General features: G+C 60.7%; 2 protein-coding genes across 2 annotated transcripts; one reads left to right on the top strand and one right to left on the bottom strand.

Annotated features, from left to right (window-relative positions):
- The first annotated feature begins 8449 nt into the window (after nucleotides 1-8449).
- BRSK1 (BR serine/threonine kinase 1) lies at nucleotides 8450-13748 on the top strand. Its single transcript, XM_031961800.1, is given in 9 exon segments — nucleotides 8450-8543; nucleotides 9898-10183; nucleotides 10307-10404; nucleotides 10609-10804; nucleotides 10806-10948; nucleotides 11525-11573; nucleotides 12208-12331; nucleotides 13307-13497; nucleotides 13625-13748. Coding segments are annotated over 9 exon segments (1290 nt in total). The 3' UTR covers nucleotides 13734-13748.
- Nucleotides 13749-15308: 1560 nt separating this feature from the next.
- TMEM150B (transmembrane protein 150B) lies at nucleotides 15309-18001 on the bottom strand. Its single transcript, XM_031961799.1, has 7 exons — nucleotides 17853-18001; nucleotides 17452-17535; nucleotides 17281-17364; nucleotides 17124-17191; nucleotides 16859-16986; nucleotides 15840-16023; nucleotides 15309-15669 (listed from the first exon to the last, which is right to left on the bottom strand). Exons 1-7 carry the CDS (start codon nucleotides 17999-18001, stop codon nucleotides 15482-15484), a joined length of 885 nt encoding a protein of 294 aa, XP_031817659.1. The 3' UTR covers nucleotides 15309-15481.
- Between the last annotated feature and the right edge of the window lie 579 nt (nucleotides 18002-18580).

The raw sequence follows: 18580 nt of genomic DNA, 5'->3' as shown, positions 1-18580 counted from the left end.
CAAAGTCCAATGGCAGGACCAAAGTTAATGACAGGGGATGGTCCAGGATCCAGTGGGTGATTTTGGAGTTGCCATATTGACCAGCCTAAGCATCCCACAGTGTCTGCTTACGTCTTCTCCGTGGCCACTGGAAGAAAATGTTCTCATGTGCCCGGGAAGATGGGGGTTGGGGTAGACAGCCCACTACCTCACTGATGGGTCTGAGGCCTGTGGGTCACCCTCCACCTGGTTTAGCCCATCTATGAGACATTTACCAGGTGTGACTACTGCCCAGGCTACTACTGCTTCTGGGGACCATGGGAGAGAGTTGGGTGAATCAGGTGGACACCTGTGGTGGAGGAAAAGCCTGAAAAGGGCTGGACAGACTTTCCACCCGAGGTGCCGGCCCTTCATAAACATCCCATACATCCCAGGTTCCAGAACACCTGGAACCCACCCTAGAATGCTCTTTTTCCTTACCAGCAACTCTCAGAATTCCAAATTTCTCTTAAGGTCAACTTAGAAGCTACAAGCTACCTTGCCTGATCCCACATATATATATATATATATATATATATATATAAAAAAAAAAAAAAAAAAAAAAATATATATATTTGATATTTTATTTTGACATTTATTTTGCACAGGTAGTTATTTATATTTTGGTGCTTTGATGTTTTCTGATTCTGGAAAAACCCAGCCGGTTCTCTTTTCCTCGCTCCTTGCTGCCATCCCATGGTCCATTTGGGCAGCAAGTTTCCATTTTTTGTCTCTTTCCCCAGTGCCCGGCACATAGGAAGCACTTAAGATATGTCTGCACTTAAGATATGTCTCTTCACAAAATAGAAAATTTCGATTATACCAAACTGAAAAGTTTTTGTACAAACAAAACTAATGCAGACAAGATTAGAAGGGAAGCAATAAACTGGGAAAATATTTTTACAGTCAAAGGTTCTGATAAAGGCCTCATTTCCAAAATATATAGAGAATTAACTCTAATTTATAAAAAATCAAGCCATTCTCCAATTGAAAAATGGTCAAAGGATATGAACAGACAATTCTCAGATGAAGAAATTGGAAACTATTTCTAGTCATATGAAAAGATGCTCCAAGTCATTATTAATCAGAGAAATGCAAATTAAGACAACTCTAAGATACCACTACACACCTGTCAGATTGGCTAAGATGACAGGAAAAAATAATGATGATTGTTGGAGGGGATGCGGGAAAACGGGGACATTGATGCATTGTTCGTGGAGTTGTGAACGAATCCAACCATTTTGGAGAGTAGTTTGGAATTATGCTCAAAAAGTTATCAAACTGTGCATACCCTTTGATCCAGCAGTGTTACTACTGGGATTATATCCCAAAGAGATTATAAAGAAGGGAAAGGGACCTGTATGTGCACGAATGTTTGTGGCAGCCCTTTTTGTAGTGGCTAGAAACTGGAAACTGAATGGATGTCCATCAGTTGGAGAATGGCTGAATAAATTGTGGTATATGAATATTATGGAATATTACTGTTCTGTAAGAAATGACCAACAGGATAATTTCAGAAAGGCCTGGAGAGACTTACACGAACTGATGCTGAGTGAAATGAGCAGGACCAGGAGATCATTATATACTTCAACAACAATACTATATGATGACCAGTTCTGATGGATCAGGCCATCCTCAGCGATGAGATCAACCAAATCATTTCTAATGGAGCAATAATGAACTGAACCAGCTACACCCAGAGAAAGAACTCTGGGAGATGACTAAAAACCATTACTTTGAATTCCCAATCCCTATATTTATGCCCACCTGCATTTTTGATTTCCTTCACAAGCTAATTGTACAATATTTCAGAGTCTGATTCTTTTTGTACAGCAAAATAACGTTTTGCTCATGTATACTTATTGTGTATCTAATTTATATTTTAATGTACTTAATATCTACTGGTCATCCTGCCATCTGGGGGAGGGGGTGGGGGGTAAGAGGGGAAAAATTGGAACAAGAGGTTTGGCAATTGTTAACGCTGTAAAGTTACCCATGCATATAACCTGTAAATAAAACGCTATTAAATAAAAATAAATTAATTAATTAAAAAAAAAAAAGATATGTCTCTTGATGGATTGATGGAGCTGAACCTTCAAGGAATAAAGAAATAAAGTAAATAAAGAGGAGGGAAGCCAAATCCATCCAGAGGCGAGGGAGCAACGTAAGAAAAAAAGCTGGCAATCACAGAGGACGGTGGAGGAAAGTATGGCTAGAACACAGGACGCCTGAAAAAGAGCGAGGTGAGGTGACACGGGAAGGCAGATGGAAGGCAGACTTTGCAGGGCCTTCGATGGCAGGGCAATCCTAGTATTTCTCACACTATCTCGTCAGTGACTACAGGGGACGTGATCTGAGCGGGGTTGAGGGAATTAGCCCAGAAAGATTGTGGAGGCGCGATGGGGAGTCTGGAGTCAGGGAGGCCAGTCAGGAGACTACTACAATAACTTAGTCAGGAAAAGATGAGGGTCTGAACTTAAGGAGGGACTGTGGGAGTGAACAGCAGGACCTCAAGCTCTATCCTGGAAATTGAAACAAAGACGTTGGCAAAGGGCCCCACATTCAGGATGAAGCTGGGAGGAATGTCGATGCAAACTCAAGGTTACTGGGAAGATGGACAGAGACACTCTGTCCTCTTCCCCCCCTCCCCCTCCTCCTCCCTCGCTGTCACTGTTTCCATCTCTCTCTGATACTGTCTCTTCTTCCCTCAATCTCTCCTTCTGCCCTGCACCCCCTACTTCCTTCTTCCCCTTCCTCTCACCATCCCCGTTCCCATCTTTCTGTCTCTCCAGCATCCAGGGATCGCCTTTGTACTTCTCTGTCTCTCTTCCTACTTTCGCGTGTCTCCCCTCCTTCTTTCACGTGTCTCCCCTCCACACCACACCTCTGACGGCCACCCCATCTTCTCAGGCCCTCCTCCGTCTTATAATCCCTCCGTTTTTCGTTATGTCTCACTTTACTTCTCTATTTCTCTGTGTTTCCATCTCTCTCGTTCTTTGTCTCTTTCCGTGCTTGGGCTTTCTTTATCTCTGCATCTTTTTGTATCTTTAATTTTCTTTTTAATTCTGCCTCTGCCTTTCTCTTTCTCTCCCCATTCCCCCGTCTCATTTCTCTCTCTGTTCTCAGTTCCTTTATCTCTCCCTCTCTTGCTCCGTTCCTTTGTCCATTTCTTTCAGTATGTCTCCGACCCTTTGTTCACGTCTCCATGTCTATCTTCATCCCTCCGAGGCCTGAGTCTCCATGTCCCTCTCTGTGATCCTCCCGGGCCCGGGCCCCCCCCGGGGCCCCAGGGGGCCGGGGCCCCCCCCAACCCCCCGACCCTTTGGGGAGAAACCCGGGGGCCCGGCCCCCACCGGCCAAGCCCCAAAATTGGGGGGAGGAGGACCCACCCAAAAGGGGCCCTTGGGGAAAAGGGGGCCCCCGGGGCCCGGGGGCCACCAGGGGGGGGGGGGGCCCCTTTTCCGGCCCCCGGGGGTTAAGGGGGGGGAAGGCCCCACCCTCCCCCCCAACCGGGGCCCCCCAAACGGCCCATTTGGGCCCGTTGGGGAAAGTCCCGGGCGGGGGGAGGGGGGGGTTTCAACCCCCCGGCCCCAAAAAGGGGCCCTGGCCCAGGGGGCCCCCCCATAAAAGGGCCCCCTTTCCGGGTAGATTTCCCCTTCCCCGGGCCCAAAGCCCCGGAGCCCTTTCCCGCCCCCGGGCCCCCTACCCCACCCGGGACCCCCCTTTCCCCTCCCCCCCCCCCAATCCCGGCCATTTGGGGCCCCCCCCTTGGGCTCCCCGGGGGGGATGGGAGGGGCGGGGGGGGTTTGGGGGAGCCCCCAAAACCCCCAACCCCAAGCTGGGAAAAGTGGGGGAGGGGAAAAGGGGGGGGAAAAACCCCCCCTCCCGGGGGCTGCCCCCCCGTGGGCCCCCTTTGGGTTTTGGGGGTGGGCCCCGGGGCAAACCCGGGGGCGGGGGCTGGGGGCCCCCCCCTCCCCCATGGGGTCCCCACCCCCCCCCAGGGGTTTTACCCCCCGGGCCCCCAGGGGCCCCTCCCCCCTAAGACCCTTGGGAGGGGGTTTGGGGGGGGGTTTTGGGGGCCGGGGAGGGGGGGCCCCCCCGGGGGGTTAACCAGGGGTTCCCCCCCTCCCCCCGGGGGGCCCCGGGGCCCTTTTGGGAATCCGGGGGGGCCCCAATTAGAACCGGGGCCAGCCCCCCCCGGCCCCCCCCCCCAAGGAAACCTTCCCACTTTAAAGGGCCCCCGGGGGGGACCCCCACCCCCCTTTTCCCCGACTGGGAACCCTCCCTTGGGCCCCCCCTGGGGCCCACGGGCCCCCTTTTTGGTTTGGGGGTTTTTAGGGGGGGGTTTTGGGGGGAAAGGGGGGGGGGGGTTTGGGGCCCGGGGGTTGAGGGTTAGGGTTGGTTTTGGGAGCAAATGGTGGGGAAATTTTTTTTGGGGGGGAAAGTGGGGGGGGTTAGCCCCCCCCCCCGGGGGTTCCCTTGGGGGGGGGGGGGGCCCCCCTTGGGGGGTGGAAGGGGGGGGCCCCAAACCCCGGGGCTTAAAAAGCGGGGGTTTAAAAGGTGGGGCACCGGGGGGCTAGCCTGGCCTTGGGCCAACCGGGCCCCGCCGGGAGAAGAAAAGGCCCCCGGCCCCGGGGGTGAACCCCGGGCCCTGGGATTCCCTGCCCCGGGCCTGGGTGGGCCAAATCGCGGGTTCCCCACCCCCCTCCCGGGCCGGGCAAAGTTGTTTGCCTTCTACCTTGGGGGTTTTATCCCGGCTTGCCCCAAGCAGAACTCTGTTCAAATTTAACCCCAAATTTCCTTTTGGCTTGACCGTCAACCCCCCCAGTTTCCCCAAAAGGGTTTCACCCTCTTCCCAGGGCATGAAGAAAAAGAGAGCTGTAAACCTTAAGGTTTGAAAGGCCCTATTCCCGGGAAGATTGGGCACCAGAGACCACCCCCAAATGCAGAGGCGGGTGGACCCAGACCCCCTTTGGAAGTCTCCGGGCCAGGGGTTTTTAAACCAATGGCAAAATCGCAATTTCGTTCTGTACCTTTGCCACCATCCCCCTTCCGACTGGGCGTCCCTTGTCAAGGAATAAAGCCTGGGGAGCCAAGAAGGGAATTTTGGGGCCAACCGTCGGGCCCCCGGGGCCGCCTGGGGAGAGAAACGTCCAGGGGTTGGGATGGGGAAGGGGGGGAAAAGCTTGGCCCCACTCCCCTCCTCTAGGCCCCCTGAGGGTAAAGGGCGCCTGATCCTGGAGGGTGGCCACAAGATCTGAACAATGTGAATTCTGTGGGTGGGGGGGGGTGGGTATTGGGGGGAAAATAAAAAGTTGGGCCCCCAAAGGTAAAAGATTAAGTTGAATGGTTAAGTGGGAAAAAGAAATATTTTGGTATTTATATTTTGGTTGTGTAGGGGGGGTAGGTATGGGGGCAGGAGGTGCCCAAAGGGTTTAGTAAGAGGGGGGGGTGAAAGGGGGGATTTTAAGAAAAAAGGGGGTTGATTCATGGGGGAAAAGTGTGGAAAATGGGTTTTTGTTAAAAAAAAGGGGAAGGAGTTGGGGGGCACGTGGGGAAGGTTTAAATTTTAGGTGGGTATTTTTCTGCCGGGAGAAAAATCCTGGTGTTTTCTGTTGATTTCCCAGGCCCCTGCCTGCCCTGAAATTTTTTAGTTTAAAGGAAGGTGTGGGGGAATTTATTAGATTTAAGGGACCCCCGGCCAAAACATTCCAGAGAAAGGCAAAAAAACAGTGCAACCTTTGAGCCCCAAACAGAATGCTGGGGCTGCATCCTCCCAAGGACAATCACCCTGTGCCCGCAGAAAATTTAAAATGAACACCTTGCTCCATAAACCACCACAGACACATCCCGGGCCTGCCAAGTGGTCATACAATTGCAACGAAATGCCCCCTGCCGCCTGGGTGCCCCACCACCCTGCAGAGAAAGCACTAGCCCTCCACCGAACATTTCAAGCACATCCTAATGGGAACTCAATTTCAACAATGTCTGGCTGTGTACCGACAAATGAAAAAACCCTCGTTTGCCCAGGACAGGGGGTGCAGTGTCCCAGGGACTAAAAGGGCAAACCCCGACAGGATGAACTTCCTCCCGAGTCTCTTCCCCCAGGACTGGGGCTTGGGGAACCCAAAGGATAAAGTCCTGTTTGGGAAGGGCCGTCTTTGCCAGAGCTTCAAAGGATGAATTTTCAAAGGGTGATGGGAAATGGGCACGTCTGTCCCCATCTCCGGGGGCTGTAGGAACCTTTGTGCCTCAAAAGCCACAGGACTCAGTTTTAGTGGATAAGGAGGGAGGGGGGCGAAAGGGCCCGTACCTTCCCCGTTTCCAAGTGGAGCCCCTTCCCTCCTCCCCTCCCCCATCCCTTCCTCCTCCTCCCGGCGGTTCTGGAACATTGGGGGTGGCCCTTTGTTCTGGAAGGGGCGGCTCACCCCCAAAGAAGCCCAAGCCCGCCAGAAGGTTCCCCCTTTCTACAGCACCCGGGAGGGGCCGGGCGGGGTTTCCAAGGGCAGGGGGAGGCGGGGCTCGGTGCCCGTCCCCGAGGCAGGGAGGGGCCGGGGGGCTCAGCACCCGCCCCAGGAGGGAGGTCCTGGAACCGCCCCCTCCGCCTCAGCCCAGGACCTGGCCCAGCCTGCTGGATAAGGCAACTCCGCATCCAGACGGTGGTCCTTCAGGTGGGAACGGCCCCGGAGAGGGATTTGGGTAGTTCCGGGGCGCCCCGCCCCATCCCGGGCGGAGGAAAGGCCAGGGCTGGTGAGCCCCCTTCCCCCTCAGGCTCCCTCCGCCTGCCCAAATATCATGAGGTTTGGGAAAGGCCCGGGGACCCCGGGAGGAGGGGCCGGGGACAGGAAACCGGCAAAGGGGACCCCCCCGGGGGGAGCGGGCTCCCCGACGGGGCTGTGGGGTCTCCTGTTTGCACCCTGGTGGGGAAAACCCAAGAGAAAGGGAAGAACAGGAAGACAGAAACCAACCCCTTCTGCTTTGGGACCTTGAAAGCCCCCAACTTGGCCGCCCCCTAATTGTTAGAAAAAGGTCTCAAGGCGGGAAACTATTGGAGACGGAGGAGGGAAGGGAAGGGGGAAAAAGGAAGGGGAGGGGAGGAAAGGGGGAGGGGAGGAAGGGGCAAAAGAACGGAAGGAGGGAAAGGGGGCAAGGAAAGGGAGCAAAAGGGGGGGCAGGGAGCGGAAGGGGGGAAAGGGCGGAAGAGGGGGAAGGGACAGGGAGGGGAGGGGGGGGGGCGGGGAGCGGGGCGGCGAGGAGAGGGGGGGCGAGAAAAAGGGAGGGCGGGGAACAAGGCAAGCAGGACGAAGGGGAGGAGAGAAAAAGGGGAAAGACGGCAAGCGCAGGGGGGAAGCGGGCAGAGGGGGAGGGCGGGGGAGCAAGCGGGGAAGAGGGAGCTGTACCTTTTTGGTCTTTAATTCCCTGCCTTTATTTCAATTTATTTTTTAACGGACGGGAGGGAGGAAGAGAAGGGAACAAAAGCTCTCTAAGCCCCCCGGGCCAATCGCCAATTTTCCCAAATTCTCTTTTGTCCGTGTTAGGAAAAGGCCCGGGGGAGGAGGGAACAAACCGGCAGGGAGGCCCTTAAACCCCCTCGCTTTATGGGGACCCGGCAACCGGCCCCCAATTTGCCTTAGTTTCTCGCCCCAAATGGGGCCAAGAAGACCCAAAGGCGGAGGGCAAGAGAAAAAAAAAAGCAAACCAAAGCCAAAAAGGGAGAGCTTGGGGGCACAAAAACCAGAAAACAAACAAACGGAGAAAACGAAGGACAAAAAACAACAAACGGAAACAACAGAACCGCAGGACAAACCCAAAAGGACACGGGGGGAAAAGAAAAACCAAACAAAAAAAGAAGGAATAAAATTTGGGCTTTTAAGTTTGTTGTATAATTTTCCTACTAGAGCCGGAGGGGAAGGGCCCTTTCTTTTGCCCTCGTCCTCCCACAATGATTCCCGGATTCAAATTCCTTTTATGTGGATGGGGATTTTGTTACAGAATTTGAGGGAGGAACATTAAATATAAACCCCAAAAGAAAGGGAAGTACTTTTTCCCCAAATAACCAAAGCCCCCGGCCCGGGGGTAGATTTAATTAAAAGAGGTTTGAAATTAAATCCAAAATCCCCATTTTGGGAAGGGAAACAGGCGGTAAAATGAATTGACCCCAAAAGGTACCCCGGCTCTGAGGAGGTAACCTAGTTGATAAATAAGGTTTCCTTAAAGGGGAATACATTTCTCTGGGGTCCCTTTTTGGGGGTTTGGGTGGCCCAAAAGGCCCTACTAAACTTGAGAATGAGGCCCGGGGTGGGCTTTTTGCCTTGTTTCCCTTGGGGGAAAAAGGGACTTGAGAAGGCAGGGCTCTAGTGCCGGGGGGTTTGAAAAGGGGAACCGGGGCGCGGTTACAGCAATTCCCGTGGCTCGGGTTCTGGGTCGGGGAATGTCCCAAAGGCAAAGGCGGGGGCTCCAGGCAGGGAGGGGCACTCAGGCCCGGGGAGCCGGCGTGAAATTGGCCACAGCACCTGGGCTGCCCGGTAGGACCTGGGTGTCCCGATAAGGCAAAGGGGAGGAAGGGGGCCTGGGTGTCCCACGTTTGGGAGGGGCGCTGCCCGAGAGACAAGCGGAGCGCGGAGAAGGTGAAAGGCGGTTCCCTTCCGCCTTTCCCCCGGTTAGAGCCGCGGGGAGAGGGGAGGGAGAAGAGGCTCAGCGGGTGGCGGGCGGGCAGGCCCAGGGCCCCGGGGCCGGGCCCCAAGCCCAGCGCCCTCCCCCGGGGGGGCCAGGCCCGGGCTCCCCCAGCCAGGCCCCGGGGCCGGGACCCCCGGGCCAGGGGGCGGGAAGCACCGGTGCCCCAGGCCAGGCATGAACCTGGGAGAAAAAGACCGGGTGCCGGGCAGGAGGGGGCCGGGGGTGGGCCTCCCCTTTGCTTTTCCCTTTCCCTCCGCCTCCCAGTGGAGGATTCAGAACACCCCGGACCTGTAGTTTGGGGCAAAGGGGGGGGGAGGCCGGTAGGCGGGGTCCCGCCCGGGGGGGCCCGGGGGCCGCCCCCTCCCCCGCGGGGGGGCCACCGGCCCAGGTTTGGGCCGGCCCGGCCGGGCGGGGGCCCGGAGCCCGGTCCGGGGGGAGCTGGGACCCCGGGGTCCTGGGAGACATGGTCCCGGGCTCCCTTTGGGACCTACCCTCCCCCTCCGCGGGGGTGATTCCCCCTCCTGGTTGGGGGGCCCACGGGAGGAAGGGAGGCTGGGCTGGAGCCGGCCCCATCCGCCCGGGGGGGAGGGAGGGGGCAAGCCGGGGGGTGGCTCCACCCCCTGGGAGCTGAGTCCCCAGGGGTGGGCCGTCGGGCCTGGAGGCAAACCCGGGCCCGGCGGAGGCCGGGGAAAGGGGAAAAGGGGCGGAGCCGGGCAAGTGCATAGGAAAGGAGGGCCAGCAGGAGGGGGAGCTAACCGGGAGGGCCAGGAGGCGCAGGGTGAGCAAAGGCAGGGCCAGGGCAGGCAAAAGGGCCAAGGGACAGGGCGGGCAGGGGGGGAGCTAGGACAAAGGGCAGGGCCAGAGAGGCAGAGCAGGGCAAGAGAGGGCCGGGAGGCAGCGGGAGCAGGAGGCAAAAGGGAGGGAGCCAGGGGCGAGTCAGGAGTGGGGCAAGGCAGGGCCGCGGAGGCGGCAGGAAAAGGTCGGGCACAGGCAGATTGGGGCCCAGAGCAAGGAAAGAAGGGGAGACAGAGGGGGAAGGGCAGAGGCGGGGCCAGGGGGCCGTGATTGGACCCGAGAAGCCCCCCAGAAAGGACTGCAGAGATAAGACCCGGGCTTTGGGGGGAAGGAGGCCCGGAGGCCTGCCGACGGGGCGGAGAGGGCAGATTGGCCCTGCCCCAAACTGTCTTGCCCCCCCGGCCTCAGGGAGAACCAGGAGAAGATTTTCCTGCTTCTACCCAGAGGGGCCTGAGCTGCGGGGCGGACCTCGAGGCGTGCTGGTGGGGGCGGCGGGGCCCGGCGGGCCTCATTTACGCCTTGGCGGGCCGTGGCCTCCGGAGCCCGTGAGGACCCGGCCCTCTCCCGCTCCCCCTGCAGACCCTCCGAGGAAGCGGGTGGATTCTCCCATGCTGAGCCGCCACGGGAAGAGGAGGCCGGAGCGCAAGTCCATGGAGGTGCTGAGCATCACGGACGGGGCGGGGCAGGGCTCCCGGTCCCCCGGGCCTGGAGATGGCCCCAAAGAGGGGGGCCTCCCCCCCCACCTCCCTGGGCCGAGCCAGCTTCTCCCCCATGAGCCTGGGATGGGAAGACTGGCTTTGGCCTCTCCCCCTCCCAGCCCTCCCCAGCCCCCCCCCCTTCCCGCTCTTTCCCGTTCCTCCCTGAAATACAGATCCCGGAGCGTCAGCGGTGCTTCCACTGGACTCTCCTCCGCCCAGGCCCAGGGGGCCGGGGCCCTTGGGGCCCGGGCGCCTTTGGGCGGGGCCTCTGGGTCCCAAGGCAGGGGAGGTGGGGGACAGGAGGGCCTCGTGCCCCGTCCCCGGCCCGGGGCGGAGTCCCCCCGGCCGGGGTGGGGGAGGGGTCCCGGCCAACCAGTCCCTGAGAATGAGTGACCCGAGCCCGGTGAGCGAGGCCCCCCGGCCCTCTCTCCTCCCTGCCGGCCCCTCTTCTCCTTTTGGCCGGGGCCGCCCTGGGGAGGGAGGCCGGACGGGCCGCTCCCCACCCCCAAGCCGGCAACTGCCGCCCGGGCCCGGGGAGGGCGGGGGGCAACCGCCCCGCCAGGCCGCTCCACTCCCCTGCCCGGGTCCCCGGGGGCGCCCCGAAACCCTGTTCCCCGCGGGGCCGCCCCCGCCGCCCGGCCCACGCCCTCCCAGTCCCGGAGCCGGCGGAGGCGTGGGGGGCGCCGCGTGGAGGAGTCGCCTCAACTCCATCCGGAACAGCTTCCTGGGCTCTCCCCGATTCCACCGGCGCAAGATGCAGGGTGTGTGCCCCCCCCCCCCCCAGCCAGCCCCGGGGCTCCGGGCGGGACGCTCTAAGCTGGGGCCAGCTGGGAGCCGGGCACGGTCCCTGGGGCAGCAGGCCCTGACCTGAGCTCTCTCTCGCCCTGTCCCGCTGTCTCTCGTCTCTCTCTCTCTGTCTCTGTCTCTCCTCATCTCTCTGTGTCTCTGCGTGTCTCTCTTTTTTCTGTCTCTTGGTCATTTCTCTGTCTCTGTCTCTCTTTTTCTCTTCTCATCTGTCTTTGTGTCTCTGTCTCTCCCCATCCCTCCATCTCTTTTTGTGTCTCTTTGTCTGTCTCTCTCTGTCTCCTTCTCTTTCCCCATTTCTCTATCCCTGTCCCTCTGTGTGTCTCTCTCTCCCCATCCCGCTGTCTCTGTCTCTCTCTCTCCTCCTGACTCTATATCTCTGTCTGTCATCTCTTCTCTCTGTGTCTATCTCTGTCTTTCTCTCCTCATCCTTCTATCTCTGTTCCTGTGTCTCTCTCTGCCTGTGTCTCTCTCTCGATCTCTATCTGTCCCTCCCTCCCCTCCCTCCTCCCTCTCTCCTCCCCTCTCTCTAGTCCCCACCGCAGAGGAGATGTCCAGTTTGACACCGGAGTCATCCCCAGAGTGAGTCACGCTCTGATGTGGGAAGGGGGCGGGGCCGGTCATGCACAGACACCAAGACTCTGGCCTGGACTTGACCTTAGAAAAGCTAGTGTCCTCTTGGGGTGGGGGTGGGGCAGTGTAACGTGTCCTTCCGGGAGAAAAAAAGGGGTGAATATCCCAGAATGCTCGGAGCAAGGCTGCTTCATCTCTGGGCCTCAGTTTCCCCTCTGGAAATGAGAGATTGCCCTCAGTCATCTCCCAAGTTCTCTCTGGCCCTGACCCTGCGCAGTGAGCTAGGACTTCTCCCCTCTGACCCACACGGCCGGTCCCAGAGCAGCACGACTCCCTACTCTTTAAGGCTGAAGGACCTATAGATCCCGCCCCTCTCTGGATCCCACTTTTCTTTGTGCCAAAGGAAGATCTGGCAGCTTGAAATCCCATGATCCTATGGGACCCTATGGCAGCTCAAAATCCCATGATTCTATGGGAGCCTATGGCAGCTTGTAATCCATAATCCCACAGGACCCTGTGCTCCTAATCAGGGCCCTGCTCCTCTCGGGACCCCCTTTTCCCCATCTGCAGAACGGGCAGGCCAAACTCAAGGATCTCTAAGCCTTCCCCCCCCCCCCCCCCCCCCCCCCCCCCCCCCGCCCAGGCTGGCGAAGCGTTCCTGGTTTGGAAACTTCATCTCCCTGGACAAGGATGAGCAGATATTCCTGGTGCTGAAGAACAAGGCGCTGAGCAGCATCAAGGCCGACATCGTCCACGCCTTCTTGTCTGTACGTGGCCGCGGCGCGGGGGGCTCAGCTCCTCTCCCCCAAAGGCCTCTTCCCCCCTAGCTATCTCATTGGGGGGGGGAAGGAGCGTAAAAATCACAGTCTCTGAGGTGGAAGGCTGGAAGCTGCCCCAGAGGTGAGCTAGACCCATAGATCCATTTTACAGATGAGGATACTGAGGAAAGTGGAGTGAGATGATAATGTCAGAGGGGAGGTTTGAACCCTGGATCTCTACCTGGAGGAGAAGGTCCCCTAGTTAGACTGTAAGACATCTGAGGCTAATGAATATCATCCTCCTTCTCCGCCACAGCCCCAGGACCCCACAAATTGGGTTGAGCTTCTTCCTCACCTCCCACCCACCTATGGAAATTTGTTAGGGAAAGACCCTTACCCTCTGGGAAATCTCCCTCATCCCATATTCCAGGCAGGGAATGGATAGGGGAAGATTGGCAGGGGGAACTACAACTCCCATCCTGCCTTGGGGTCACCTGCCTTCTGTGTCTGGCCTGATGGGAGCTGTAGGCTTTGTCGGAAATTCCCTGGTCCAAGGTTTGTGGACGACAAGACCCTTGTGCGGCCACGAGGTGGCGCCGTACTGCACAGAGCATCCATCCTGGACACAGGAAGCCTCAGGCACTTCCCAGCTAAGCTATGTAACCCCTTCAGCCTCAGTTTCCTCATCTGTATAATGAGCTGAAGGAGGAAATGACGAACGGGGCCACACAGAGTCCTCCATGAGGTCCTCAGGGAGGCTTTCCCCAGGACGGGGCCATGGGGTTGCCCTGGCACTGTTGGAAATCTCGGGCAGGGCCGTAGGGAGCCCCGGGATCTGGTGTCCCCGGCCCAGAATGCCGCAGGCCCATTGGTCAGCCCGGCGGCTCCCAAGGGGGGCGTCCTGGGCAGTAGCTGCCCCGTGGGCCGATGGGACCGCGGCCGTAGCCGTGGGCCACAGGCTCAGCTCCCTCCCTCCCTAACCAGATCCCCAGCCTGAGTCACAGTGTGCTGTCCCAGACCAGCTTCCGGGCCGAATATAAGACCAGCGCCGGCCCCTCCGTCTTCCAGAAACCCGTTCGCTTCCAGGTTGACATCAGTTCATCGGAGGGCCCCGACCCCCCTCCCAGGCGGCGGGAGCGGGACGGCAGGGGTTCTCGGTCCCTCCTCATTGCCCCGTGATCCTCCAAGAGCGGATCCGTGGCCCCCTGGGGGTGGGGCGCCCCCCGGCTGCCAGGGCCCTGCTGGGGAGGAGGCCCGTTGCCCCCGCCGGCTGCCTCCCGGGCCGCTGCCCCCCCCCCTCAGGTCCCAGCCCTGGTTAAACTGGGTGGAAAGTCAGGCCCAGCTCCTGAGCACCCACGACCAGCCATCGGTGCAAGCACTGGCAGGTGAGGGAGCCCGGGCCGAGCCTTAGGGGAGGCGGGGAAGGACACGGGGGCAGCACAGCCTCGGCTGGCAGGGTTAGTCCTCGGTGTGGGGGCCTTGGATCAGGCTCGGGCAGAGGGAGTGGGCCGGCGCGACTCCCTCCCCTGCCAGGTTCCAGCCACGGCAGGCGGCTTAGAGTCCCAGAGCCCACCCTTTCCTGCCATGTGGAAGAGCGGGGGCAGGTGTGGAGGTGGTTTTCCTAGACACCTTAGGACCCGTTACCGCTAAAGGGCTAGGTTCAAAGGGCACAGGGTCCTGAGGAAGGCTCCCTAGAGGCAGTTGCTAGGCAACAGCCCCTCCTTAGCAACCATGATCCTATCAGGTGCCCAGGGATGCGCTAAGCAGTCTCAGTAACCAAGGTTTCACCAGGGCAGCACCTCTAAGGAGGACCAGAGCCCAAAACGTTGGGGAAATAAGCATTGTAACCATCTAATGGGTGGGTGTTGTGTGTGTGTGTGTGTGTGTTGTGTGTTTGTGTGTTGGGGCGGGGCCTGGGCCCTAGATCCCTTGCTGGCAGTGACACCCTTGCCCCTTTCGAGGGCAGCCTGGGGCGCCCAATCCCTGCTGGGGTGGGACTTTGGTGCTGCCCCTCGCCGGGCCCGGTTGGCGAAGCACTTCCCAATTCAAGGAGATTATTAAGTTCCCCAGAGGTAGAACACCCAGCAGCCCCTGCTCTCCAGGAGCCTACAGGCTAGAAGGGTCCGCTGCATGGGGAGATCCCATTGGTCAGCTCCTCGGCCCCCTGGGCCACATCTCTCCCGGGGAGGGGCCGCCGCCCCAATGAACCTGGCAAGAAGGGGCTTCTCAGACCCCCCCCCCCGGGGTTGCCCCTACCCTTGCAGGGCCGGGCTGTGGGGCACACGGCCTCAAGGCGGGCCCTTCACTGCTGGGGGCCCACCCGGCCCCTTCTCTCCTCCCAGGGGGGCGGCGGGGAAAACCGGGTCGGCCACCCCAGGGCTGCAGCCCCGGGGCGCCCGAGCCCCGCCGGGTGGTTCTCCTCGGCGGGGGCCGCCCCCCAAGGACAGGAAGCTCGGGCCGGGGTCCCAGCCCCTGATCTCCACCCCTCCCTTTCCCCTCGTTCAGCCCATTCCCCCCTCGGGGGTCACTCGCCCGATTCATCCCCCCCTAACCCCACAACGAAGCTGTAAATACCCAAGGGGAGGCTGGGGTGGGGGCGGGTTCGTGACCTTGGGAAGGGGTTGGGCGGGGGGTGGGGTGGGGGGGGCCATTTCTTTTTTTATGATTAATTTTTTTTTATCTTAAAGGGGGGCAGGGGATTGGGTGGATTGAGGGGCGGGGCGGGGCCCCTGTCCTTTTCCCAGCCCCTTTCCTTTCTCTCCTCCTCTGTCCCCCCTTGCCCTTGTTGGATTTGCTCCAAAATGAAAAGTTAATTTTCGGCCCATCTCCTGCTCCCCTCCTTCGCCCTTGGCGTTGGGTCTGGCTTCACCGGGACCTTGGGGTCCCCAAAGGTCCCGGGCTGAGGCCGGAGTTTGGGGCGGGGAAACAACCCATTCTGTGGTACGGCCCCCGCCCATAGATGGGGCTTGCCAGCGTACTCGGGATCCCAAACCCTCGCCCAGGAGACGAGAGCAGCCCTTCAGCTTCCCTTGTGGTCTCGGGCCAGGCTCGGGTCAGAGGTCAGTGCACCGAGGCCCAGGGCAGGGCCGGAGTTGAAGGGGGAGCTCCCGTCGGCCACCTCGGGGATCGGGAACGAGGGGACCGCGGCGGAGCGGGAGGCTAGAGGGAAGGCAGGTGGGCAGCCCCCGAGGGGCAGGAGCGGGGCCTGCTCTGCAGGCTGATGGCGAAGCCGGTCGCGTCAGAAAAGTCCACGGCCAGGAGGCCGAAGAGGACGAAGAGCAGCATGGCCGTGGACCACTCGCACACGGCCGCCTCGGAGCGCCTGGGCCAGAAGTGCAGCACAATCACTGGGCGCTCGTGTCAAGGATCCCAGGCGGGCACTGGTGCAGCCTCCCTGCTTTCCCCTCCCAGCTCCCTGCCCGGGTGTCACCCCCACATTCGCCGAGTGACCCCCAGCCGCCCCCTCCCCGGCCGTCTCCGAGAGGCCCGCACCCCCCCTCGCTCCCTGCGAGGATACTGGCCACCATGAGGGCCGTGCAGAGCCCACAGAGCAGCAGGCGCAGGGGCTCGATCCAGGGGGCGCCAGGCTGGGCCCGAGGCTTGGCCAGGCGCAGCAGCACCAGCTGGGTCCAGAAATAGGCCATGCCCACCACGAAGGCCAGGAAGGACCCAAAGAGATGCATGGAGAGCTCGTTGGTTTGCTGCGGGGAGGAGGGAGAGAGCCGCAGGTCAGAGGGCAGGGGTCACCTGGGGCAGCGAGGGGAGATCAGCCTGGGGGGGCCGGGCCCTGGCCCGCTCCGGGGAGGGCAGCAGGACACCTGGGTGGGCGTTGCCACGAGGAGAGTGGGCCAGAAGGGGGGAGGCCCAGAAACCTTTGCTCATGACTCATGGTTGAACCCAAGTAGTGACCGAATGGACCAAGGGTCGACCTAAAGGGTGGTCTCAGTGTTGTTGGACAGATGTCGTCGGACCGATGCCTGCTGGGATGCTCCCCGGCCAGCTCGAGTGGGTGGGGGCGGCTTTAGACACCCCCCATTCATACTTACTCTGAGAACTAAGTGTGCTCGTTGCCTTCTCTGCCTCGATTTCCCCTTCTGGCCAAAGGGACCTGCAAGTTTCCTTTAACCTCCCTCCCAGCTCAGAAAGGCCCCCCTGCCCTTTCCCTCCCCGCCCCCCCCCACCCAGGCCATTTGGGGCTCTGACTCCTGACCTATATTGAAAGTCCCGGGCGGGACCACGGGCAGGACCCCAGAAATCCAGCCCAGGGACTTGGTGGGACTGTTCGGCCAGAGCAAGCCCTGGGCCAGCAGCGGAGGAGGACTGGCCCCGCTTTGCCACGTCTGTGCTTCGGAGGCCGCACTGGGTTTGTCCCCTGTGCACACGGAACCTCGACCAGCCCTCCGGCCCTGCCTCAGTTTTGGCCGGGGGACTTTTCCAGCGGGAGGATTTCCCATGAGCGTGGGGGCTCCGAGGGCCACTGACAGCCCGGGGGCCGCCCGACTGTCCGGCCCGAGGTCCCCAGCACGCCAGGCTCACCTGGAAGTTGCCCACGATGGAGGCCCCCAAGGCACAGAGGAAGCCCGAGCCCAGACACAGGCGGTTGGGAAACTTAGGGATGCCCCATTCCCGGAACTGGACGTATCGCAGGACGGAGATCCAGGCCACTGTGGGGGAGGAGACGGGGGGGTCCGGGGTCCCCTCGTTGGCGCTCGAGGCCCCGGGGCCCCATGGGGATGGGCTCAGAGGGCTGGGGGGGCATCGAGTCGGGGGGTTGCGGGGCGAGGCAAGCCGGCCTACTCACCCATGGCAGCCCCGATGTTCAGAAACTGGCTGAAAATGCAGCTCTGAGGGGGGAAAGATCCACAGAGGCTGTGGTGGGGGAAGAGAGATGAGGGGTCACTGGCACTGGCACTGGCCCACCCCCACCCCCCGCCCCAGTGCAGCTTGCCCGCCCATACCTGATGTAAGGAAAGCCTTCCGTGAGATTCACCGTCTTGTTGGACACGGCCAGAGCAAAGCTGCAGGGGAGGGGGCCTTGTGTTCTGGGAGGGGCCCCCGGGAATCCTCCCATCCCGGGTGGGGGCACCCAGGCCTCCCCCTCAGGGCCTCCCTCCCCCCTCCCCCCACACCCAATCCCCTGGCGACTTTCGTCCAGACCCCACCGTAAAGCCCCAGGCAGATTGGGGGGGCCGGTAGCCCCAATCCCAGGCCGCCTGGGGAAGGGCAGAGGGCGGTGGGGGGCACAGGGGGGCGGGACCCCCAGACACCAGCTGGGGGTTGGGGAAAGGGGGGAGGGCGGCTTCCCACCCCTCCCCCTCCAAGGGCGGGGTCCTCTCAGTCTGGCCCAGTTAGTTTGGGGGAAGATGCCCCGAGGCAGAAGCCTCGGGGGGTTCGGAACCCCAGCAAAACAGCTGGACTGGCCCAGGGCAGACTGACCCCCCCCCCCCATCACCCCCAGCCACCTCACGCCGGGATCCAGAATCACATTCCCTCAGCCCTAGTCCCATCAACAGAGTCATATCCCTGTCACCCCCCCAGGTCCCCCTCAGCTCCCAGGTCCCCGTTACCCCCAGGTCCCCTCATCACATCAGCCCCGACTCCCTGGTTCTCAGGGTCTTTGGGCTCCTCCCCTCCTGCCCCTCTCTCCTGGGCCATCTGGGGACCCCGGGGGTTCCCCATGGTTCTGGGGTGGGAAACATTAGCCCTAGCCACCCCAGGGAGGGCCGGGGTCCGGATCTCCCAGGGAGGCTGGGGCTGGGGCTGGGCCCAGGACCTTTTGGGCCAGCCCCTACCCCGGCCCCTCGGGGTCCGGCAAACGGAAAGCCTGGTTAAGCCCGTTGTTCTGGCTGGAGGAGATGGGGCCCCAGGCAGGCGCCAGGCGGGTTAAGCGCTTCCTGGGCCCCTTCTCCCGACTGGGGTCCCAACCCCGAGGTTGGTGGAACCAAGGCAGGGAACCCTCCTCACCCAGGAAAGCCTCCTGAGGTGGGTTTGAGGAGGGGGTGGGGCCTAAGAGCCCTGGGGAGGCGGGTTGGGGAAAGCAGGCGTTTAAACCTCCCCTCCCAGGCTTGTTCCCCTTTTGGGCCTGGCACTGGGCTGGGCACTCCCAATCTGCCCCAACCCTGCCAGCCCCCTGGGGACCGATTCAGGTCCCAAACCTCACCAGGGCCGCCCAGCCTCCTGGGGGCGGGCCGGGGCCTGCTCCCCCTCCTCCCCACTGCAGGCTCTGGTGAGGGGACCCCGGGAATCAGGCTGGGCCTC

The sequence above is a fragment of the Sarcophilus harrisii genome, chromosome 3 (genome assembly GCF_902635505.1).
Source record: "Sarcophilus harrisii chromosome 3, mSarHar1.11, whole genome shotgun sequence".
Lineage (NCBI taxonomy): Eukaryota > Metazoa > Chordata > Mammalia > Dasyuromorphia > Dasyuridae > Sarcophilus > Sarcophilus harrisii.
The sequence above is the reverse complement of the archived record's forward strand: the minus strand, read 5'-3'. Positions and strand labels throughout refer to the sequence as shown.